This window comes from Staurois parvus, unplaced genomic scaffold, assembly GCF_062004578.1.
Source record: "Staurois parvus isolate SC_StPar_1 unplaced genomic scaffold, SC_StPar_1.0 ptg000261l, whole genome shotgun sequence".
Taxonomy (NCBI): Eukaryota; Metazoa; Chordata; class Amphibia; order Anura; family Ranidae; genus Staurois; species Staurois parvus.
The window spans coordinates 1,167,383-1,192,830 of record NW_028318057.1 but is presented as its reverse complement, the minus strand read 5'-3'; the positions used below and the strand labels follow the sequence as shown (position 1 = coordinate 1,192,830).

Genomic DNA, 25,448 nt, shown 5'->3' with positions numbered 1-25,448 from the left:
TGCACCTTTTTTTTTCTCAATAACAAGCTGGATTTTGTATTACAATACCATGGCAAAACCATGAGCCAAAGGGAATATATATATACCTGGAAACTACAGACCAGTCAGCCTAACATCAATAGTATGTAAACTATTGAAAAGCATAAGGCATCATATTCAAGAATTTGCTGATGAGAATAGTATCCTTATTAGTAACCAACCTTTTAACATTAGTTGCCAGACCAACCTTTTAACATTCTATGAGGAGGTGAGCTGTAATTTGGATAAAATAAGGCCTGTGGACGTAGTGTATCTAGATTTTACTAAGGCACTTGATACAGTACTCCATAAATGATTAATTTACAAATTAAGGCCTTTTGGTATAGTTGAAACTGTATGTATCTGTACAGAAAACTGGTTGCAGGAGTGCATCCACAGGGTAGTGATTAATGGTATATTTTCTGAATGGTCTAGAGCAGTGGTTCTTAACCTTGTTGGAGTTACTGAACCCCACCAGTTTCATATGCGCATTCACCAAACCCTTCTTAATTGGAAAAATAAAATATGATTTTTAAAATTCAAAACATAGGTATATATTTAGGTATATATTTATACATAGGTGCACAAAATGAACAAAACCATTAAGAACAAAGAACAAAACCATTAAAACATGATTTTCACACAAAAACAAAAACATAATAATGAATATTTACTGCACAAATCATATGAGTCAGGTGTGGGTCTTCACCTCCGCCGAACCCCCGAGACTGACTCACCGAACCCCTGGGGTTCGATCGAACCCAGGTTAAGAACCACTGGTCTAGAGGTTCAATTTTGTTTAACTTCTTCATAAACAACATAGATAATAATAATTCAATCTCAGTGTTTGCTCATGATACAATACAGCAACTTTGCAAGAAGACCTAGCTAAAATAGTGTGTCTCTCATCATCCAACCTAAACCACACCCATGGCAAGTACACCACACCTACTTTGGGTACAACCTCAATCTCATCCATACCATTAAGAAAGAAAAAGTGGCAACTCCCCCCACCTGATGCCCAACCACACCAGACAAAGGAGACGAATGTGTAATTAGCTCTGACTGAGAGCCCACACAGAGGAGGATGGGGAGGGGGAAGTGAAAGACAGTTTACACAGAGCCTGCAAATCCCCACCCCTGCTGAATACTGCCAGTACAGAACATATGAAGCCCTCTATTTAATCATGCAGCCCAGAGTCTCCTCCGGCACCTTCCTTATACTTAATTGAAAAAACTCAGCCCAAACATGCCTACCAGCCACGTGCTATTTTAGAGGATAATAAAGCAGCAACTGTTGGCTTGTGTTGTTATGAATGACTACACTGAGACAAGCACCATCATTCAGAAAAGCAACAGCCTACAACAACACACTCCAGCTACTATAGTCTCTCTTTCCAGAACACAGGTGAGCAGGTCTGGGCTCAGTTGTTTGAGAGAGACTAGTGTAGTAGTAGGGTTGTACTGTTGTGGGCTGGTGTTTTGTGAATGACGACAGTTGCTACTGTAGTCTCTCTTTCAAAATTGGAGGTGGCTGTGTCTGAGCTCAGTCTTTTCTTTTACTATGGGCCTATTTACACCAGTGGCTGTGTCTTACTGTGGCTGATGGTGTGCACTTGAAAGTAAACAGTGTGAATACGCTGATGATTACGACATATAATTACACTTTCATTTTTAGTTTTTTTTTTTACAAATGTACTGAAATGACACAAAGTGATACTGTATTTCATTTATTTTCTTCACAGCAGAGCATTGTGATGTGGGTGTAGTGTGTAATAACATGCTGCAGAGAAGTGAACACATAGGGCGCAAGGCATCCTGTCCTGTGTATGTGTTAAAGCAGTGGTAAAGTCCACTTTATGATTTGTACCTACAGGTTTAGCCTATAACAAGGCTTACCTGTAGGTACAGTGAATATCTCCTAAATGTGTACCATTTAGGAGATATTTACATTTGTAGAGGCCGGTGACGTCACCAGCACATGCGCACTGTGCTCTGAATGGACGGCATACTGGAGTATTGCATTGAGAGCACTGTGCCAAGACTGACTTTTGCATGTGTGCGGGAGTGACACCATCAAACAGCTGGAGCCTGCAAACCCAGAAGGAAGACTGGGTGAAGATGGAAGCACCAACAGTGGTGACAGTGTGCCATTGGAGGGCTTCATTTTAAGGCAAATCTGTCTAAAATGTGTTAGTATGCAGTGCATACTGGCACATTATGACTTAAACTGCCCAATTTATTTTCATTTTTTTTACTTTACTACCACTGTTATTACTATTTAGTACGTGAAACAGCTCTTCCGATAGGAGGTGTCACAGCACAAGCCAATCAGTAGGTCCCGGGTCAATGAATGATGGCCGGGACCCGCTGATTGGCTCAGTGATTCATGGATAGAGTTCTGTGATGGTAAACTTTACAGAGCTCTGTATAGGGCATCTTACTGTTTTTTAATTCCCTGCTAAGCAACAGCAAGATCCCTTAGTAAAATCAGCACACACAGTTAACCCTTTTATTGCTCCAAATGTTAACCTCTTCCTACCCAGTGTCATTAGTACAGTGTCACTGCATAATATTAGCACTCAGTGTCACTGGTTTTGTCAGTGGCAGTTAGCTCCTAATGGCAGTACCCGCTGCACTATCACAGTCCCACTATAAGTCGCTGATCGCCACCATTACCAGTAAAATAAATAAAAATTCCAGTATATATACCGCCACCAGTAGACACTATAACTTTTGCACAAACCAATTAATATACATTTTTTGGGGGATTTTTTTTTTTTACCAAAGACATGTAGCTGAATAAATTTTGGCCTTAGTTTATGAAGAATTTTTTTTTATTGGATATGTTTCAAAGCAAAAATATTGGGGTTTTTTTTCCAAAATGTTTGCTATTTTTTAGTTTATAAAATTAAAAAAACCCAGCCGTGATCAAATACCACCAAAAGAAAAAGCTCTATTTGTGAAAAAAATGCTATAAATTTAATTAGGGTACAACGTTGCATGACCGCGCAATTGTCAGTTAACCGCTTGCCCTATAGTAGAAGTACTGCTATAGGGCGGCAGGGCTGTACAAAATCACATATATACACGTGATTTCTGGGTACGGGGCACGCGCCGTTGCCGGCTAGACATGTCAACTACCGGGTCCTGGCCAGTGATTCTCTGCCGCCACTCGGGGAAAGTTGAGAGGGGAAAGACCTGTGTGTAAACAACACAGGTCTCTCTCCTGTCAGCAAGGACATGCTGCTTTGTATTTCTCTGTATAGCAGAGAAATACAAAGCAGCATGTCTCCGTTGTAAAACAGCACACAGCACATAATGTGAAACACACATAGCATACAGTTAACCCTTTGATCACTCCACATGTTAACCCCTTCCTGCCCAGTTTCATTAGTACAGTGTCAGTGCTTTTTATTAGCACTGATCACTGTATTAGTGTCAGTGAGGATGTCAGTGACAGTTAGTTCCCACCCAGTGTCAGAATGCCCACCACAGTCCCACTATAAGTCATTGATTGCCGCCATTACTAGTATAAAAAAAATAAAAATTCCAGTATATATATCGCCACTTGTAGATGCTATAACTTTCACGTAAACAAATTCATTTACATGTATTGGGATTTTTTTTAGCAAAGACATGTAGCAGAACACATTGACCTAAATTTATGATGAAATGTGATTTTTAAAATTTTTTTATTGGATGTATTTTATAATAAAATGTCAAAAATATTATTTCTTTTTAAAAATTCTCTTTTGTTTATAGCGCAAAAATAAAAATCGCAGAGGTGACCAAAAGAAAGCTCTATTTGTGGGGGGGGGGGGGGGGGGGGGACATACATAAAATAGGACATACATTTTAATTATGTACAGAGTTGCATGACTGCACAATTGTCAGTTAAAGTAACACAGTGATGTATCGCAAAAAAAAGGTCCGGTCAGGAAGGGGGCTAAATCCTTTGGAGGGCAAGTGGTTAAAGTAGTGCAGTGCTGAAAATCAGAAAAAAAAAAAAAAAAGGCCTGGTCAGGTAGGGGAGGGTAAATCCTTTGGAGGGCAAGTGGTTAAAGTAGTGCAGTGCTGAAAAGCAAAGCAAAACAAATCGCCTGGTCCGGAAGGGAGGTAAATCCTTTGGAGGGCAAGTAGTTAAAGTAGGGCAGTGCTAAAAAGCAAAAAAAAAAAAAATGGCCTGGTCTGGAAGGGGGGGTAAATCCTTTGGAGGGCAAGTGGTTAAAGTAGTGCAGTGCTGAATAGCAAAAAAATAGCCTGATCAGGAAGAGGATTAGATCTTGGTTAGGGGAAACCCCGACAATATGTACATCAGCCCCCACACTGTTATCCCAGGCAGGGGCAGTAGATAATGTGGCATACAAGGTGCCCCACCATTTCCTCCTGTAGGAAGTGTCTTCCCCATATCTGAGGAATGGTGGCATACACTCACTGTGTTTACTGCAGGCCTACTAAACGTTCCACACACGTGGAGGGACAGGGAATACAGCGGCCACTAGAAACCATCACAACTCTGGGTACCAGCACCTTCTATAGCCAAACAAGCCGCCAGGCATGGCGCACGCATGATAACCAGATCCATAAATATCCTGGGCGGGGTCTACCTCCAGCATCCAGTGGGCCAGGATTTCCTGCATGTCCGCGGTGACTTCAGGCTGAGAACACCGACCGCCTGCACTCTCCGTCCTTTGCCGCCTCTCCTGGGTCAAGAGATTCCACAGGACTCGGGGATCCCGGACTAGTTGCGGGTCTGGCAAAGCTCTGAGCACCCTCCCACCTCCACACGCCATGACTCGATGCGGTAGGTACACTGTACGCCCGCGAAGAGCAGCTGGAAGAAGGGCACGCCCACAGGGAAAGCCCTGCTCTGAAGAAGGACACGCCCACGGGGGGAAGCCATGCTCTGAAAAAGGACACGCCCACAGGGAAAGCTGTGCTCTGAAGAAGGACACGCCCACAGGGGAAGCCCTGCTCTGAAAAAGGACACGTCCACAGGGAAAGCATTGCTCTGAACAAAGATACGCCCACAGGGGGAATCCATGCTCTGGAAAAAAGCATGCTCACAGGGAAAGCCCTGTTCTGAGCACACGTGGGGGGAAGCATAGTTATGGAGAAGGACACGCCTACAGGGAAAGCGGTGCATCGGAGGGTGGAGTGCTCAAAGGTGGCTTCATAGGCCGAAGACGTTTACATATAATAGACTAAAGCTGGGTCCATTCTAATCATTTCCAAGGTTCCCTCGAGGATCAAATTGAAAACTTCATCCCAAACTATATTGTTAGCCACTTCAATACTGGACCGATTCTGACACTTCACTCATGCATGTGAATATCTGCATTTTTTAGCAAGAAAATTACCTAGAACCCCCAAACTATATATTTCTTTAACTACTTACCCTCTAGAGGATTCCCCCCTTCCTGACCAGGCCGTTTTTTGTGATACAGTGCTGTGTTACTTTAACTGACACCCAAATGAAATTTATGATTTTTTTTACCACAAAAACAGCTTTATTTCACTGGTATTTGATCACCTGTGCGGTTTTTATTTTTTTGTGCTATAAACAAAAATAGACCGACAATTTAAAAACAAAACAAAACTATATTTTTGACTTTTTGCTATAAAACATGTCCAGTAAAAAAAATTTCAAATCTAATTTCTTCACAAATTTACACAAAAATGGATTCTACTACATGTCGTTGCTAAAATAAAATCCCAAGATGTGTAAATTCATTGGTTTACGTAAAAGTTATAGCGTCTACAAATGGCGGTATATATACTGGAATTTTTATATATATATATATATATATATAAGTAATGGCGGCGATCAGCGACTTATAGCGGGACTGCGGCAGGCATTCCGACACTGGGGGGAACTGACACTGACATCCCCAGTGACACCAATACAGTGATCAGTGCTACTAAAAACACTGTACTAATGACACTGGGCAGGAAGGGGTTAACGTGGGGTGATCAAAGGGTTAACTGCGTGCTCTTTTACTGTGTGTGCTTTACTAGGGAAACATGCTGCTTTGTATTGCAATGCAATGCAATGCAAAGCAGTATGTCGGTGCTGATAGGGGAGAGATCTGTATTACTTACACACAGACTTCTCCCCCTTCACTGTTACTCAGCGATCTCTGGGTGCCTGCGGGGAATCTCTGGCCAGGGCCTGGTGATCGACAGCTGTAGCCGCCAATGGCGATGTGGGTAGTGCGTACATGCCCCTACCTGGAAATGCAAAATCACATATATAAATATATATACACGTGATTTTGTGCAGCTCTGCCGCCCTGTAGCAGTAGTTCTGCTATAGAGTGGCGGGGAATCAGTGGGTTTTCTATGTCATACGGTATTTGCACAATGGTTTTTGAAACTTATTTTTGTTTGGGGAAAAAAATACACTCTGATGAATTTTAATGCCATAAAACACAATATAATACCCATATGTTTGGAAATATATGATGTTACGCTGAGTAAATAGACACCAAACATGTCATACATGGAATGACAACAAACTACAGTGCTTAAAAATCTCAGCTAGTGACGCTTTATAAGCCTTTACAGGTTACCAGTTTAGAGTTACACAGGAGGTCAGGTTCTAGAATTATTGCTCTCATTAGATTGTTCACAGCGATACCTAACGTGTGGTGCGATCACCATTTACATATGTGTGCGGTACCTACATGTGCAAGCACCTTTGCGCGTGGTGCTTTCAGTTGTTTTTTATTCTATTATTTATTTATTTTACACTCTCTTTGTTTAATCAATTTTACTGCTATCACAAGGGATTGGGAACATCCCTTGTGGTAGCATGGGCAGTGACCTGTTCTCTTTACTGAGACATCTGGGGTCTAATAGACCCCATATCTCTCCTCTGCCTTTAAAAGCGTCTAATCAAACTGGGGTCAGTTTGATCAGATGTTTTCACATCTGAGCAAAACCGGAAGTGATAAAATCCTTGTCCTTTCCAATTTCTTAGATTAGATGATCAGGAACTTTTGGTTCTCAAGCATCTCTATGGTAAGCTGTTCAGTCCCAGGCTCCCTGATGAAATGGGAAAGCCCGGAAAAGCAGCGGGGGAGACCCCTTCCACCACACGTAAAAGCTTTCCAGCTGCTATTTAGCCACTTGCATCGCTTTTACTTGTAGAGCATTGGTAGCTGAAAATATTGATATTGGGTAACCAGTATAACCAGTGCCAGAATTATAAGGGGGGAAAAGGAGCAACTGCCCGGGTTCCCCCTCTCTTCAAAAATAATATAAAACAATATAAAAATTATATAAAATAATAAAAAATAAATAATAATACAATAATATAAAATACATAATCCACTGACGGGGAAGAGGGCTGCTTTGTTTACTAACAGTCCTGCTCCCTGTCTGCTCGGGCACACTGCAATCAAATACCACCGAAAGAAAGCTCAATTTGTGGGAAAAAAGGACGTACATTTCATTTGGGTGCAGCGTTTCATGACCACACAATTGTCAGTTAAAGTAACGCAATGCTGTAACACAAAAAAATGGCCTGGTCAGGAAGGGGGGGGAATCCTCAGGAGGGCAAGTGGTTAATGAAAGTGGCCTATGACTGTGCATGTTTGGGCATGTGTGACCTCAGAATACTGACATTTTGTCAGGCGTTTTGAAAATGTGTGATTGTCATTGAAAATGTAAACCAACTCTGTGTATTAGGGGACCCCCAACTTTGAAATGCCCTGGGCCCCACAAGCTCTAAAGCTGGCACTAGGTGTAACCACTTTAACCCGAGGACAAACGGGTATGTCCTACAGGTGGGAAGTGGTTATTTATGTATAAAGGAGTATAGAATAATTTCAATGAGTACATTTAAAGTGGAGTTCCAGCTGTTTATGTGTTTATTAAAAGTCAGCAAAAACTGTAGCTGTTGACTTTTAATAAACACACACTTACCTGTCCCGGGGTCCAACGATGTACTCACCCACACAGTCCCTTCTCTCCTTCTGTCCTCCATGGCGCTGGCATCTCTACTGTGGGCACCCAGCTGTAACAGCTTGCGGCTTTACAGCTTGGTGCCCACTGCACATGCACGAGTTGTGCCGCGCCTCCTGATTGGTACGGCCATCTGTTGGGACCTGTGAAAGTTTCCAGGAGACTGCGGGAGCAAGGAGGGGGCCAAACGTCGTGGCGAACTGAGCTTGAAGTGGGAGCAGGTACCTGTCAAAACCAGGTACCCGTTCCCCTCTCCCTCCCAAAAGGTGCCAAATATGGCAGTGAAGGGGGCGAGGAGGCAAATAAGCGGAGCTTCCATTTTAAGCTGTTTTTGCCCTCTTTCCCTTCCAGTGGTGACATATGTAGAGTGGGATGGGTGTGCTAACCCCCTGGTACAGCTAATCATGGGTGCACATTTAGGCCTCTTGTACACAGGACCCTCTAGCTGCTGTGTGTCCCTCTCTGCGGTTAGTGTGCCCAAGACGGACAGTTGCAGCATCCAGTCCTGCCATCTTCAGTCTGTCAAAGTGGCAGGTGTGGCTGGACGGGGCTGAATGCTGTACCAAGTGGTACCCACATTTAGGGCCCTCTGTGTTGAGGGATGAAGGTCCAGAACACAGTCTTCTGGATTCCTGACTTTTGTCCCTGTACACATAGGGCCCTAAATGTGGGTACCACTTGGTACAGCATTCAACTCTATCCTGGGCACACGAAGGCCTGGAATTCAAAAAGTCTGTGTTCCAGACACTTGTCTCTTGGACCATACTGCCCTAAACATTCGTAACCCTAGGTACTCCATCTAGATGCAGCAATTGTCAGCTTCCCATAGAGCCCCATGTGTCTTAGGGGTCCATTAAGAAAGAAGCAATATGGCCTTTCTACACTGGTACCTGCATTCTTCCAGGGTCAGTCTTGAGCAGCTTTATTTCTGCATGGCAACTACAGGGTGTCACTCGCTCTGCACTGCCGACATTCACAGAATTCCTTGTATTTTTTTCAGTGAATACAAGGGTTAATTTGAATGAATGATGTGGAGAGTAGGGAAGTGATGTCACAATCTCACCTTATCCAGTCACACCTTGAGAACACCTTGTAGTTACTGAAAAAAAATACAAGGCATTCTGTAAATGGTGGCAGTGCTGAGCAAGCGACCCCTGTGATTACTATGCAGAAGGGAAGCTGCTCAGCACTGGATGAGAAATATTGCTGCTATCATCTTAGTAGCAACAACTGCTACAGTGATTTTCAGCTTCCACACAGATCCCAATGGTATGAGAGATACTGTACATACTTATATTGGTTCACACTGGGTCAATGTAACGGTGCCATCAAATTCACACCCAAAAGTTAAAATTAATCTTTGCTGGAACATGATTGGATGATTGAAGGCAACATGGCTTCACTTCTAAGTGAAATGTCACTTAGATTAGTGAATGAGTTGAAGCTATGCTTACTTCAGTCATCCAATCGTGTGCAAAAATCCTGATTTATTTATTTTCTTGCACATGATTGATTATTTTTTGCAACATGGGAAAATATAAAATGGAGCCAGGAAAGGGGGGTTGATCATACCCTTGCCAGCTTCCTATATATTAGCAGATTTTATTTGCACACCACGAGACAACAATAGAAAATTCAATCGGTTTATTACAAAATGATGAAAATATGGCAACACATATTGGTAAAACAGGCATCAAGAGATCTCAATCCTAAATTATTTAAAAACATATACAATACCCTCTATCGGATTGGTAAGGCATATAACTATACAGTTGTGTTCAAAATAATAGCAGTCTGACATCACTAACCTGATCAATCACTGTTTTTGGTAGAAATGATATTTCTAAATGGCAAATAATTTACTAGCAGGTGTAGTAGAGTAATAGAAATTCAACAGACCCAACAGTCATGACATGCATGCTGCTGATTCTGTGTAATTGAATCACTAATTGAAAGGGGCTTGTTCAAAATAATAGCAGTGTGGAGTTCTATTAGTGAGGTCATTCATTCTTTGAAAAACAGGTGGCAATTATTGTCCTTATTTAAGGAAGGAAGGCAGCAAATGTTGTACATGCTGGTTACAGTGCATTTCTCTCTGAAATTCTGAGGAAAATGGGTCAATCCAGACATTGTTCAGAAGAACAGCGTACCTTGATTAAAAAGTTGATTGGAGAGGGGAAAACATATAAAGAAGTGCAGAAAATGATAGGCTGCTCAGCTAAAATGATCGCAAATGCTTTAAAATGGCAACCAAAACCTGAAAGACGTGGAAGAAAGCGAAAAACTACCATTCGAATGGATAGAAGAATAGCCAAAATGGCAAGCACTCAGCCAACAATCAGCTCCAGGAAGATAAAAGAAGGTCTAAAGTTACCTGTGAGTACTGTTACAATTAGAAGATGCCTATGTGAAGCCAAGCTATCTGCAAGAAGCCCCCACAAAGTCCCACTGTTGAAAAAAAGACGTGTGCTGAAGAGGTTACAATTTGCCAAAAAGCACATTGACTGGCCTAAAGAGAAATGGAGCAACAATTTTATGGACTGATGAAAGTAACATAGTTCTTTTTGGGTCTAGTAGCCGGAAACAGTTTGTCAGACGACCCCCAAACACTGAATTCAAGCCACAGTACGCTGTGAAGACAGTGAAGCATGGTTGCGCAAGCATCATGATATGGGGATGTTTCTCATTCTACGGTGTTGGGCCTATTTATCACATACCAGGGATAATGGATCAGTTTGAATACATCAGAATACTTGAAGAGGTCATGCTGCCTTATGCTGAAGAGGAAATGCCCTTGAAATGGGTGTTCCAACAAGACAACGACCCCAAACACACCAGTAAACGTGCAACATCTTGGTTCCAGACCAACAAGATTGACGTTATGGAGTGGCCAGCCCAATCCCCGGATCTTAATCCAATAGAAAACTTGTGGGGTGGCATCAAAAATGCAGTTTCTGATGCAAAACTAAGAAATAGAGAAGAACTGTGGAATGAGTCCAATCATCCTGGGCTGGAATACCTGTTCACAGGTGCCAGAAGTTGGTTGACTCCATGCAACACAGATGCACAGCAATTCTCAGAAACAGTGCTTATGCAAATAAATATTAATTAAGTGATTCAAAGGAAAGCAAAATCTTCAAAGATTTTTCAGTTTATATAGTGAATGTTTGAGTTTGTAAAGAAGAATACAAACACTGCTATTTTTTTGAACAGTCTAATATTCACTTTTCTTCAATTTTTTTTTGAGGAACAACACAAATTTGATATATTTTTCTTCATGTTTTGATTTGGAATAGAATGTGTAGTGTTCCCAATGCATTTGTGTGTATGGAAATAAAAGCTATTAGAAGGATTTTGAGCTTTATTCACTTTTTTCAACACACTGCTATTATTTTGAACACAACTGTACATACATATAATATATACAAGTGTATATGAAAACATTCGATATACATGTTTTACACATACATACAATGTCTGGCAGGCTGACATAGAAGCAAAACGTGACTACTCATGATGACACACTGACACAACGGGGGTTAATTTACTAAAATTGGAAAACGCAAAATCTGGTGCAGCCTGCATAGAAACTAATCAGCTTCCAGTTTTTTTTTGTCAAAACTTAATAGAACAAGCTGAAGTTAGAAGCTTATTACATACCATGTACAGCTACACCAGATTCTGATTGCTCCAATTTTAGTTAATCCCCCCAAGGTGATTCCTCACAGGTGGTGTCTGGGTCTTTGAAAACTACTTCTACACAACTACCTAGAGGTGTTCTTGCTGTACATAGCAAGCACAAGGAAATATGTCTCCAGGAACGTTTTTAGAACATCCTATACAGATGGATCACAAAAATGAGCAATCAAAAAGGTTGGTAGGGAGCATGGACCATTATGCGGAGAAGAAAGCACCATACAGTAGGTATCCACATGGCTTCATGATATGGAAAATGTTTACGACAGGTACCTATGTAAGAGTGACCAGACTTGTGACTGGCAGTGGTCAGGACTGGCTAGAATCATGCAGAAGGAAAGTCCGTTATCCAAGTAAGGGTCAGGGCTAGTGGCAAACAGTAACAGGAGACCTCCAAGTCCAAAGGATAAAGCTTTTCTAGATAAAGCCAGTGGAAACTCATTACCAGGAGATTGGCTTGAACTGAGGAAGCTATCAACCAACAGTGTTCTTCTGGACCAAAACTGTTCCAGTGGATGAAGTACTAAACAAGTTCTGAATCTTCCTGGAGTCTAAGATGGCCTCTATCTTAAACACCTTCTGACCATAGACAATAACCAGTGGTTTAGAATTGTGGTATCCAGGTTGACTGGCTTCAGCAGGGAAACATGGAAAGAGTTGGGTATCCTCATGGAGGGAGGAAGTTTTAGCCAGAAACAAACACAGTTGATCTGTTTGATTATTTTTATAAGGCTCATAATTAAAAAAATAAATTAGACCTTGAGAGAAATATGGAGAGTGGACAGCCACTCCAAATCACCAACCTAGAAGGTGGGAGTAGCCGAATGCTGGTTATCAGCAGAAAACCTCTGGGACATCGAAGCATGAACAAAATTGTTAAAGTGTTACTCATCCCACAACAGTAAAATCAGTCTGTATATGCAGTTAAGCATGTTTGTTATAATCACTGTGGAACCTAAGGGGTTAATCCTCTGCATTGTGTAAAAAGGATGTTTGAGCCTGTCTTCTGTTATCCTGCCCTTCTTCTACTGTCCCCAATCTATCTGCTGATAGAACAGAGCCTTGGGGGAAGCTGCACATGCTCAGTTTAGTGTGTATTGCTAGAGAGTTGTTTTTTCTTGGGAGAGTGCATGTGATCAGCACAGGGCAAATCAGTGCTGTCCAGACAGAGGGTCAGGTGTTATGCAGCGTCATAGAACAATCGGGAGAATGAAGATTTAACCAGTGCTCTGCTGGACACTGATAGAAGTCCCAAGACTGCTCTAACTGCTGATGAGAAAAAGTATTTAGCAGTTTATATTTACTAAAATAATTGCATTTCCATATTCTGTGTATTGTGGGAGACAGCTATAGTGAATGCAGGGTCCTAGGTTTAGTAACATTGGCAGAAAATAGGTCCACAAGCTTATTGACCTCTGGAAAGTTAGAACTGTGAGAAGAAAAGGAAGCAGGACCCAGGATGGAGGCCATAAACACAAAAGAAAGGTGAAAACCCAGGGGATGAGTGCGTCCAATTGTTAAAAGGAAAATATGCCCACAGAAGGAAAGAGCTATTTTTGGATGGCTTGCCAGAAATAAAACAGCAGATTAGTGCACTCTGCTTATTCATTAGATTGCAGGTGATATGTGGAAGAGACAAATGAGTCAATCCCAGCTGGGAACAGAATGCCTTCCAAAAACAAGAGATGAACTGGGATCCTTGGTCTGAAACATTATTTACTCTGCCTTGAAACTTGAAAACTTATTGTATAAAAAGGATGGACAGTTTTTTGGCAACTTGGGCCACACATGGACCATCTTGCTAAACCGTCCACCGTCACCCAGATCACAATCTTGCCTTTGGAGGGAGGTAATTAAATGATAAAATCCATTGATTGATAGATATGAGCACAAACGTTCAAGGACAGGTAGTGTTAAATGTGCGCCAGAAGGCTTAGTCCTGGCAGACCTTGACCAGGCACAGGCTTGCAGGCATTAATAAATGTCACAGCTATTTTCCTGATTGACAGCCACCAGACAGAATTGGTGAGAATGGAGAGCAGTGGCCTTATGAGTTCCAGGATGGACAGACAGCTTAATATGATGTGAATGGTAAAGCACCTTGAATTGGAGTTAAGGGGGAACAAACGACTGGTTGGCAGGAGCATTGCTAGGAGCAGAATTCTGAGCCACCTGGAGCAAAGTGACGTACAGAGACACAGTGGCAATGACTTGGGAAGAATGGGATGCTCATCACAGTGGGTTAAAACATTTTAGTAAGAGCATCTGCTTTAATGTTCTTAGAACTTAGATACTGGGTGTCAGGAATGGACTTGCCAGTAATGGAGGGACTCACCTGCCTTGTGGGCTGCAGTACCAGGGCTGGCCAGCGGGTGCTCTCAGCAATCAGAGACTCAACCCTGCAGCCAGCCAAACACCTGAAGCTGATTATGCAGGTGTATTTAAGGGATGGCCAGACCTGCAGTCTGTGCCTTGGTGTGTGTTTTTCCATGGGCCCCTGTACCTTGTAACCTGCGTTCCTGTTCCTGTTTCTGCCTCTGCCTCTGCCTGACTTGTTGCCGACCCGGCCTGATCCTGACCTCTGCTACTTCTCCTGTTTTGATCCCTGGCTTGTGACCCTGACCATTCTTTCCGCCTGCTCCTCCTGTACCTACCTGCCCGATAGTTATCGACCCGGCCTGCCTGATTACGTTGTGCTCTATATGTGTATGTACCTGTGTATCTGTATCAGTTTAGGTTTGGGTTTGTTTCACTTTGTTGTATGTATTTGTGTTAGCTTGGGGTTTGGTGCACTGCGTTTATGTTTGTATTGTTAGTCTTTAATAAATTGTCTTATTGTTTATAACATATCTGAAGCCTGCGTTTCCCTGCGTCAGTTCACATACCTCTGGCCATACCCGGAGCCCTGACACTGGGTGATGAAATTGAACTAGGAGAAGAATAGGAATTCAGACACTTGGCCAATTTAAATGTACTCGAGGTTCTTGTGATCCATCTAAAAGATAAACAGACATCGGTTCCCCTAAGTGATTGACATCATTCTTCCAGGGTACATTTCATGGCCAGTAGCTGTCGGTGACCAATGTCATAGTTGTGATCAGAGGAGGAGAATTTACAGTTAACATTAGAAGATGCAACAAAACAGCTCTGGCATGGTCCAGATGTCTCAAAAGAGGAGCTGCAGTGAAAGCCTTCTTTGAGGTTTCAAAAGTATGGATATCTTCTTGTGGCCACAACTTAGGATTAGTACCTTCCTGGTAAGGTTGATGATGGGCCCTATCAGAACAGAGAACTTTGGATAAACTTCTGTAAAAAAATGGCAAATGTTTGAAAACTTTGAATGGAACGAAGATCCTGAGGTGATGACCACTGCAAAATGGTATGGAGCTTGGCAGTTTCCATGGCTAAGCCAGTATCATAGACAATGTACCCCAAAAACAGGACCACATGGCATGAAAAATGTACTTCTCCCATTTGGTGTAAAGAACGTTTGTTTTTTGAAGCCCGGCCAAGACTGCTTCAACATTATTTTAATGGTCTGCCAAGGAATGGGGAAAAAAATCAGAATGTCATCCAAGTAGATGACTAGGAATTTGCTCAAGTAGTCTTGGAAAACATCATTAACAAATTCCTGGAAAACAGCAGGGGCATTTTTAAACCAAAGGGCATTATAAAGTACTTGTAATGCTAATTTCTGGTGTTAAAGGATGTCTTCCACTCATCCCCCTTAGGGCTCGGGACTAAGCTGTAGGCCCCTTGAGTTCGAGCGTGGAGAAAATCCAGGCTCCATAGATGCGGCTTAATATCTTGCTGATCAAAGGAAGTGGTATTGTTTGGGAATACCTATGGATCCCCTCACAGATCCAGACTAAGCTTTAGGCCACTTGAGTTTGGAGAAAATCCACACTCCCTAGCTGATGCTAAATATCTTGGTTAAAAAAAAGGAAGTGGGTATTGGTTGGCAATGGTAATAAGATTTAGGCTCAGATAGTGGATACATAGCCCGAGGGTGCCATACTTTTTCTCCTCAAAAAAGAAACTTCACCAGCCAGAAAAGTTGAAGGGTGAATTAACTTTTGTAGGTTTTCCTCAAAGTAGTCCTTTGTGGCCTGGTTTTCATGTCCCCAGAGGGGATAAACTCATCCTTTGGTACCAGGGAGCCAATTAATCAAGCAGTCATAAGGGTGATGTGGTGGAAACTCAGAAGCAGATCTGTCAGGACTGAACTCTTGCTACTTAATGAGCAGCTCTTTTCTTTCTGTCTTCAGAAGCTGCTCAGCTGTCAGTTAATTACCAGCCACTTGTTGTCTCCACAGTGACTCACCTAGGTACCATTAAAATATATAAAGAAAGCGCCAATCAACAATATCAATCCTCCCCAGCAGCAAACCTTCAACCCAAAATATTGGTGAAATATAAAAAAACAGCAATTGGAATGCGCTAAAATATATCAAAATTAATATCACAAATACGTGTATAAAAATCCCAGTATTTTAAATGCAAAAAAGTCTCCAGTGAAAATAATCCATAAAATTCGTGTATATAAGTGTATAGAAAAAATGTCCAACACCCCAAACAGAAAATTTTCTTCTTTAAACATATAAATCCACCGTGCTTTATCCACCACCAAATGAATGGAATAAACTCACCAGAGCTCAATGCTGATTAGATTATAAATCAGCACAAGCGCCTTTGCTCTTATATAAGTAAGGATGAGAAAAAGGTTCTCCCTTTGAAGTGATTTATAGGGAGGTTTCCTTTAAGGGGACTTCAGTATTGGGTGTAAATTTATTACTTGTAATTGTGATACTATATACCAACATACTAATATAGAAATTTGAGGTGTTTACACGTATATATATATCTCCTTTAAGTATGAGGTGGGTTAGAGTCCCCCTTTTTATGGATTATGGTGACTATGGAATTGAGAATTGTAAAGAAATACACTGGTTGACAAAGAAATATAGATGTTGGGGAATATGGAGTTTTCTTTATAGAACTTGACATTTGGGATCTTTTAATTTACTTTATAATTTAATTTTGAGTATAAAATTTTAATTTTTGTTATGCTTTTAATATGTTTCTTAACAAATGTTTTATGTGAATTATAATTTATTCATTATGTTATATATTGGATATAATTATAAAAGCAAAAGGTATATACTTTGATTGATACAGATATATCATGTAACCTTACCAAATGAGTGGCGGTGGGTTAATACACCGCCACTGTCATTGGTTAGGAAGCGCCGCTATGCAAAGTGCAAGTGGTGTGGTGTTATTATTGCCGCTATTGGTTGTTAAGCACTATCATGCAGAGTGCGAGCGGTATATATGGGTTATACTGACGTCTTGATCCATGCCGCTCCGTGAGGACGTCAGAGTGACGAAACGCGTAGGGCGGAGCCTATTGGATGACGTCAGGACGTTCCCTGGAGCTGTCGGCGAGGCGTCCGCAGTGAACGGGGCTCGTTCATTCCGTATATCTGATCGCTTGTTGTACCAGTGTCAGGTGGACACTTTATTTTGTGAGTAGGATGCAATTGTAATAAAAGTTTTAATGGTTCTTACTTGCTGCACCATCATGCCTTTTCTTTATTTTTGAGTGATGTTACTATACATTTGGAGGATGATCGTTTTATAAGGAGTCTTGGCTATACCTCAAAGTCACTGCAGAGTATTATTCCTGCTGTCTGGAAGTGTCTACACTATAGGTACCATTACCTGCCTCATTAATCCAGCCTACAGCCAGCCCTTTTTGCTGTTTTAGCAGCTTAGCTCATTGCTTCCTTGCACTTGCATGGTCTATGATCTTCAGTGTGTTTCTGCCTGTGTTCCTGTGTACAACTCGATCTGGCCAACTTCTCTTCTGATTCCCGTTCTTGATTTTTACTCCTGACTAGGCTGACTTCTGGTGTTCTGACCTGGCTCGTCTGATTACCCACTCTGGTATCCAAACCCTGGCTTCTGTTTTTGGCTACATTCCTGAACTGTTATTTTTACTTTTCATTAAAGGTTTGATTTTAACTGTATTTTCTGTCTCCACCTGGTTTATGGTTCCTGACAATCAGGCACTGAAGGCATTGGATTATTCCTAGTAGTAGTCAGGGAGAAAACCCATGATCAGAGAGTAGGCTGGCGGGGATTGTGACGTACTGGATTTGTTCCTGCTAATTCTGATGATTGGTTCCTTTGGTAAGTACTAGCATGGGAGTCTACAGATAGACTGCACTTTGGTCAAATGGACAGCTGTCAATAGTAGCCAAGGGAGAGGCTAGAGCTTTGGCTTTGTCCACAAATGCAGAGATATTATGCTTAATAGTTTGATAAGCAATACATGCAGGGACAAATAACTTGTTATGCTCCTCATGGAGACTCCTAAGGAATTGCTCCCTGCTCCACTATGCCTTTCCCAGCTTGTTTGGACAATGTCCCCTGGTACAATAGAGACAGAGGTTGAGGCTCCTTCTTTTGGATGGAAAGACATGTGGCACCAATCTAGGCTCTTCCAGTAAAATGTAGTGACTAGAACCTCAAGTATGGGTGAGGAGAAGAACAAAAGAAGAGAAATGGATGTAGTGGCCAGTCTTCTCAAGCAGTGCTCACAAAGCCTCCAATTTTCCAAAATTTCAGGTATGGGATGACTAACCTGAGCACCCTTGTTAGCTTTGGAGAGCCTCACTCGAAGCCCCAATTCAGATTTGAGTATTTTTAAGCTCATTTACCTATGCCTGACTACGCTCAACACGCAGAATTACATTATCTCTACCTGGTATTATTTCTACTGGTACCTGTTCACATTTGAATGCTCAATTGCTCTACACACAAAATTCAGATGCTTTCATCATCATAGGCTTTAATTAGAGAACCTGAAAATGCATGGTAAGTGTGTTTTTGTGCTTGACGAACTGCTTTCTGCCCCTTGTCCCATCCAGGAAACAAATGCCTGAAGCTCGATACATGTAAAACACCTGAAAAAATGCTTAAAAATCACAAGGAATACTATTTTATGGCCTGCTTGCCCTGGTATAAAGCACGGAGATTTGTTCAGCCATGTGCATGTGATCAGGATTATCATAAAGGAGACCTAAAGTGTTAAAGCATATGTCCACAGAAGCCAGGGCAGGGTCTGAGGATGGTAAACTGAAGGTCCAGGACAATGTTTCCCCTTGGTGTAGAGACAGTACTTTTAGTTGCCCCGAGGACCAGGGGCAAAGCCGTTAATGCAAGTTAGCAAGAGTTTTTGAAATTTGAAAAGTCTAGGCAGTTACTGCTGATATTGTCCAATAAAAGAATTCTTGGTGCAGTTTCAGACGCTTTTGCAACAGTAGTAACCACAACAGCAGCTGGGTGCAACTGAAAAGACCTGACTGAGAGTGCCCAGACCTGGTGAGTCAGTTTGCAGAGTTCGTCAGCAAATAACTGGGGCTATGTAGGATACTACTCCAGAGTGTGTGTGATTTTTGATAAATATTTTTCTTATTATACAGTATTTATATAGGGTCAACACTTTTCACAGCACTTTAAGGCTTACCAGCTTGCATACTGTTCTTCGAAAATTGCAAGATTTATAGTAGCACCTTTGGTTAGTATGCCTAGGAATTTTATAGACTCTTCAGGCTCCTACTGGATTGGAAAAGAACTGGAGGGATTGCCATGCTCTTGATCATTACAGGGACTAATCTGAAGAATTAGAGCAGGTCAGTTACTGTTGAAGAGTGCTTGCACCATCTGGCCCAGCATGGCTGGATCTAGGATGGTGCTGGGGTGGGCCCCAGATTTAAGTTGTTCATCTCCAGATCGGCCCCCTCATGGACATTGTGCCTATCTGCTGTGCTCCTTCCCACATTCCCACACTCAGGACTAGGACGAGGCAGGTGGTGGCAGCCTGGTACAGTGAAATAAATAAAAAATTTGAGACAGAAATGACAGCAGCAGAGAGGAGAGGGCCGGGAAGAGGTGCTGTACTCTCCCCCTGTCATAACAGCACTTTCCCAAACAGCAGATCACACAGGATCACTCATACATCAGACTGTTCACAATTTATTGACTACCCCCTATCCACATTTTCTGCTACCTGGAGATGAGGAGCACTTGAAGGACAAGGGGGGGGATAATCAAACTGTACTTTACTGGGCAATCTATTAATCCTGTGTCATCTGCAGTATGGAGGAGCGCTGTCATAACAGAAGTGGCGCTGTAATGATTTCCCACCTGTAAGTTTTGGGAAGTGGGGGGTGGAACTTACAGGTGAGGGGGAACTTGTACTGAGAAGACAATGGGGGGGGGGGGGCTAACAATTATTTTTTGCTTGGGATGAGAGGTTTGCAGAAGAGGGGGGATTGGGGGCCATTTCTGCTGGTAAGGGTAATTTGGGATTTGAGGGGGGTCATGGTTGTGCTAGGAAGAGGAATGGATAGGGCTATTTGCTAGGAGGGGGTCCTCCACCCTACTAACCCCTGTACACTGTCCTGCTGATCCCCTGTCCTCTGTCCTTCTGAACCCTGTCTTGTGCTTTGATAACCCCCTGCTGTTCACCCAGCTGACCCCTATCATCTGCTCTGCTGTTCTTCCTCTGTTGTTTGTATATGTCTTATTATAGCAGTAAATTTGAATTCACCAGTTGCTTTCAAAATAATATAAAGGGGGGTGCAGGTTTCTTCTAACACATGGTAATAACTTTCCTGGTATAGAAAAGCAGTAAACATAGATGTGTTCTTTCAGCAATAGTAGGAGCCATCCTACAAAGTAAACTTAGTTACATCATTACATGTGCCACTGTGTTATTTTCAAGTTTTTTACTTTATTTATACTTTATGTAACTTTGCCAATGGAATATCTGTTTAGTGCTAGAAACCTGTCATAAACAAATATTTATCTACTGGAATATGCCAGTCACTAGAGTCCTTGATATTGAAACAGTTTAATCAAGTATTTAATTTGTAGCATTGACCTTGATATCCTGCCATATTTTGGCTTTATATCTAGCATTTTGTTCAGCTGTTCAATAGCACAGCCTCCTTTTCCAGAGTACTGTGTAAATTGTGATTATAAAATACTGTTTTATGCTCATTAAGTTGCCACATCAAGGGGCTATCTTAACAGACAGTTTGCTTAACATAACCCCGTTTATAAGCAGGCAATTTAAACTAAGCTAATGATTCAAAAACAAATAAACACAGGTTACTTGCAGTCAAAATTTATTTGTAGATCCAGAGTTATAGGTACGTTTGGACCATGCCACACTAGCAATTTTGTCAATTCCACTACACTGGGCAAGGGGCATAGCAAAGAAAATTGATCATAAAACCCTTGCCCTAAACACAAGATAAAAGGGGTGACCTTGTCACCTTCTATTCATATTACTATGCATTCATTGAAGCTTCAGCCTGCACAGGAGTAATGCGTGAAGGCATCTGATTACATAGCAAGCAATTTCACACTAGCAATTCTGTCATTGGCAGGGGCGGACTGACCATTTGGAAACTCAGGCACTGTCCGAGGGTCAGTAGAGGGCCCCATGAGATGCCCCTGGTACCTTTTTCATAGGCTTTTTTGAGTTTGGGCAAGAACACAGGGGCCCCATGATCCCCTATTGCCCAGGGACCCCAAGAGTTGTCAGTCCACCCTTGGTCATTGGTGAGCATAAGAACTGTTATGTGTCAGCTCACCTCCTTCTATCGCATTGTTTGCCTGTTGCACAAATCAAGTTTCAATCCGTTTTTGCTCACTTGCTAGCAGTCAAGATTTGCAGCATTTTGGCAAGTGAGGGAGCAGCTTAACCACCTTCCTGCCAAGCCAAGTTTTTATTATAAAATTTTGCAAACAGGTAATTTTTCTCCTTCACTGATGTGCGTTGATGAGGCTGCACTGATAGGCAGCACTGATGGGCACTGATAGGCGGCACTGATGAGGTGGAACGGATATGCAGCACTGGTGGGCACTGATAGCCAGCACTGATAGGTGGCACTGATGAGCTGGCACTGATGAGGCGGCACTGATATGTAACAATGATGGGCACTGATAAGCAGCACTGATGGGTGGCACTGACTGATGGCACTGACTGGCGGCACTGATGGGTGGCACTGCTGGGCAGCACTGATGGGTGGCACTGATAGGGGCTCTGCTGAGCACTTTTGGGTTGCACTGCTGGACACAGGTGGGTGGCACTACTAGGCACTGATGGGCACAGGTGGGTGGCACTGATGGGCACAGGTGGGTGGCACTGCTGGGCACAGGTGGGCAGCACGGGTGGGTGGCACTGCTGGGCACTGATCATCAGGGCACCGATCATCATTACCCTGATGATCGGTGCCAATCCATCCTATGACAATTGCCGGTTATCGGCAGTACTTTCCTCACGGTGTGACAGCGTGAGGAAAGTGCAGCCGATAACCGGCAACTGCATTTATCGGTGATCTGCTGTACCATTGGACACAGCTGATCACGTGGTAAAAGGCTGCTGTGATTGGCCTTTTACCACATCATGTGATCACAGAGATTGCTGGGTGCGCGCCCAGGGGGCGAGCTGGAAGGCGCGTTCTGGGAGGACGTCATAAGACGCCCTCCCAGAACTGGACAACCGCGCTGTAGCCTTTATTCAGCTATTGCACAGTTGGCAAGTGGTTAAGAAAGGTAATAGCATTTTGGGAACCATAGCTTTGACAATGTGTTGCCAGTTGCAGAATTACCAGTGTGACATGGCCCTTTGGTATTGTTAGTTAAATGAAGGTCAGAGTAGAGTTAGGCAACAAAGGGGAATTGACGCTTCTCGGCCTTTTGGCTAAGATCAAGTGTAGTATCTGTTCTTATCAGTGTCCAGTGGGGGTGCTCCCGACCATTCTAGCTTTGCGGGGATGGTTGTTGTATAGTACCCTCACTGGTATGATGGGGGTCCGGAAGGCTGGACCGGAGGGACAGAAACCAGGGGGCGCCACGATACGTTCTGGGACCTTGGGAGTAATTCCTCTGGGAAAGCTGGAAAGACCCAGTACCTCCTGATTTGGACGGATCTACCTTGGTCTGGCCAGGGGCTGGGGACGCAAAAAGTCCGCAAACTCAGTGCCCCCTGGGGAAGACGCTCTCAGGGGTGTCACTAGTAGCACTTGGGTGTGGGACCCCACGGTGTGAAGATGACACATGGCCACTGTTTTTCACCTCTTTTTGCACAGGACCAGGCCTTTTGGCTAGGACCAGGGCAATTTTTGCTACAGGCCTCAGGGCCTGGTCTGTGCACAATTCGGCACGGAACCACTTTTTTATTTTTTCTTTATCTTTATTTATTATGCACTCCCACGTTTGTCACTTTTTTGCTCTTATGTGTGTGTTTTTCACGGATGGAGGGTGTGGGTCCTCGGGCCTACCCTGAAGTCTAGGGGGAGGATGTGTGGCCCTACGGTTCCTTCCTCCCCTGATCCCTAGGGGACTCTTCTTCGGGAGAGTCCCCTTGCCTAGTACTGGATGTCCGGCTTCGGCTGGGCATAGGGAACGGTGGTCCACCAGGCCTTTTGGCCAGGAGGACCAATTGGGAACCTTGTCCCCGTCAGGAGCTTTGTGCCCCGGGGGATCAGGGTAAGCGGTCCAAGCCCCTTTAGGGGTAGGACACAGCACACCCCTAAGTGCACTTTTTCGTGTGGTGTTTTGCACTTGCACTTTTTTTGTGAACACTTACGGGTTTTTTCGTTATAGTTGCACGTTTGCGGACTTAAAAAAAAACAAAGGGGAATTGACAGGGACTGATTTAGGACACTAGAGATAGTTTCCTGATTTTCCCTAGGTCTGCTTAAAACATCCAACACTCCACCATGTTTTTATCCTCAAAACTCACCAGCCTCAGCACAAATATTTGTTTTCAATTTGCTTCTGATTAACTAATGATTCATTGTTGTATCTTTTTAATGATTTATTTCATGCATACAGTATTACCCTGGGTTCACATTAATGCGCTGCGGTATATCATGTGATTCGCACAGGAACCGCACCGCATTCCTGTGCAAATCACATGCGATTTGTGTGCGATGCGATTGGAGCCATACATTTTGTATGGCTCTGATCGCACCGCACCAGCACTAAAAATGTGCAGGACCCTTTTTATGGCCCACACTAGAATCGGATCTCATGGGTATTCACACCTATGCGATCTGATTCTGCACATCGCACCACGTTTTGCGGACTGCTTTCGAGGTGTTGTTAACTCAACATACACACCCGCAGTGGTTCGCATGAACAGGGTGCGATTCTGATGCGGTGTGGAATTCGCACTGAAAACGCTGCAAATTCCGCACCACATCAGTGTGAACCAGGGCATAGGCTGCAGTGATTTTTTTTTTCTTCAGTGTCATTTGATTGTATTCAGACAAGCTACAGTGTACATTAGTATACACCCTAGTATAAGAAGAAAATGTTAAAGACAGGCAAAATGTTCCTATTGTTGCTAAGCAAGAAATAATTACTCTGGTTTTTTAGGCTGTTTACTCTTCTCTCCAGCTCAGCGTGTCAGGAGCTGACAGGGAACTGACAGAAAGCAGAGCTACTGCAGCCCTGCTCTCTGTCAGTGATTGCCGCTAATCGGCGGGACACAGCCGGTAACGAACGGCTGTGACCCGGCGACTGACATCCGCGGCCGTGATCGGCGGTGCAGGTAGGGCGGTGGCGCGTCCTCGTGCGCGCCCCCTACCTGTTTTGCAAACACACGTTTTAAACCGTGGTTTTGCCCAGCCGTGCCGCCCTGCCAACGTATTTCTACAGTGGCTGGGCGGCATGTGGTTAATGGACTATTAGACTACAATTCTCAATGTGATCCAGTTATAAAGAGAGATAACTGTATTTTCACAGGGTGAATACCAAGGGATTTCCTCTTTGCTGTGAGGAAACAGAGGAATGAACATTGCTGCTCCTGTGTGCAAATCAATCTGCTACAAGGTTGTGGCCATGTGCTGAGGAATGGAGTAATTCCAGGAAGATCCAGAAGTGAGCTGACACCTGAATAGCAGGACACCTGTTGCTGTATCGCTGGGACGAGAGGACATAGCTACTATTAATCTGTTGCTGCTAGTAGAGACGGAGTACATAGGGACTGGCCATCTAACTTAATTACTGCATTATCACTGACACATAAGCAAGGGAATATGCATTTTGTTTATATCCCCTTAGTACTGAGATTAATGACAATATGAATATGTATGGTGTTCATTGGATTTTACTTTTGCTGGCATACCACCTCTCCGGTGATCCATAAACTATCCCACACCCCCAACTGGTTCAGGTTGATTTGTTTCCATCTATAGCAGGAGTATTGAATTAAAATTCAAGGAGGTCCGTTCACTAAAATTTTCTGGGTGAGTTGCGAATAGGGTGTGCCTATCAGCGTGCCCCCCTTACATTACGTGTTGCCATCAGAGTGCAACTTTACATCATGTATTCCCATCACATAAGGTGTGCCCATCAGAGTGCACCTTTACATCAGTTGTCCCCATCAGAGTGCCCTTTGCTTCAAGTATCCCTATCACAGTGCCACCTTACATCAGGTATTCCCGTCACAGTGCCCCCTTATACTCAAAGTACCCCTTTCAATCATATTTCCCCACCAGAGTGCCCCTTTACATCATTTTCCCTATCAGAGAGCCCCTTTCCATCACATGAGCCAATTAGACTACCCCTTTCCATCACATGTGCCCATCAGAGTGCCACTTTCCACAGTATGTGCCTATTTTTTTATGCTGCTATAGCCTAGTGGTCATATTGTCCAGTGAACTGTGATTGAT

At 43.1% G+C, this 25,448-nt stretch overlaps 1 protein-coding gene and 1 pseudogene across 1 annotated transcript in view; one reads left to right on the top strand and one right to left on the bottom strand.

Moving 5' to 3' along the window:
* The window catches only part of CCND3 (cyclin D3), a 31,251-nt gene extending 26,437 nt beyond the window's left edge, over positions 1-4,814 (bottom strand). The window contains exon 1 of the mRNA XM_089681113.1: positions 4,629-4,814. Coding sequence (XP_089537239.1) covers positions 4,629-4,814 — 186 coding nt within the window. The remainder of the gene's footprint in view (positions 1-4,628) is intronic.
* A 17,634-nt stretch (positions 4,815-22,448) lies between these two features.
* LOC149459400 (U2 spliceosomal RNA) lies at positions 22,449-22,564 on the top strand (annotated as a pseudogene).
* The last annotated feature ends 2,884 nt before the right edge of the window (positions 22,565-25,448 follow it).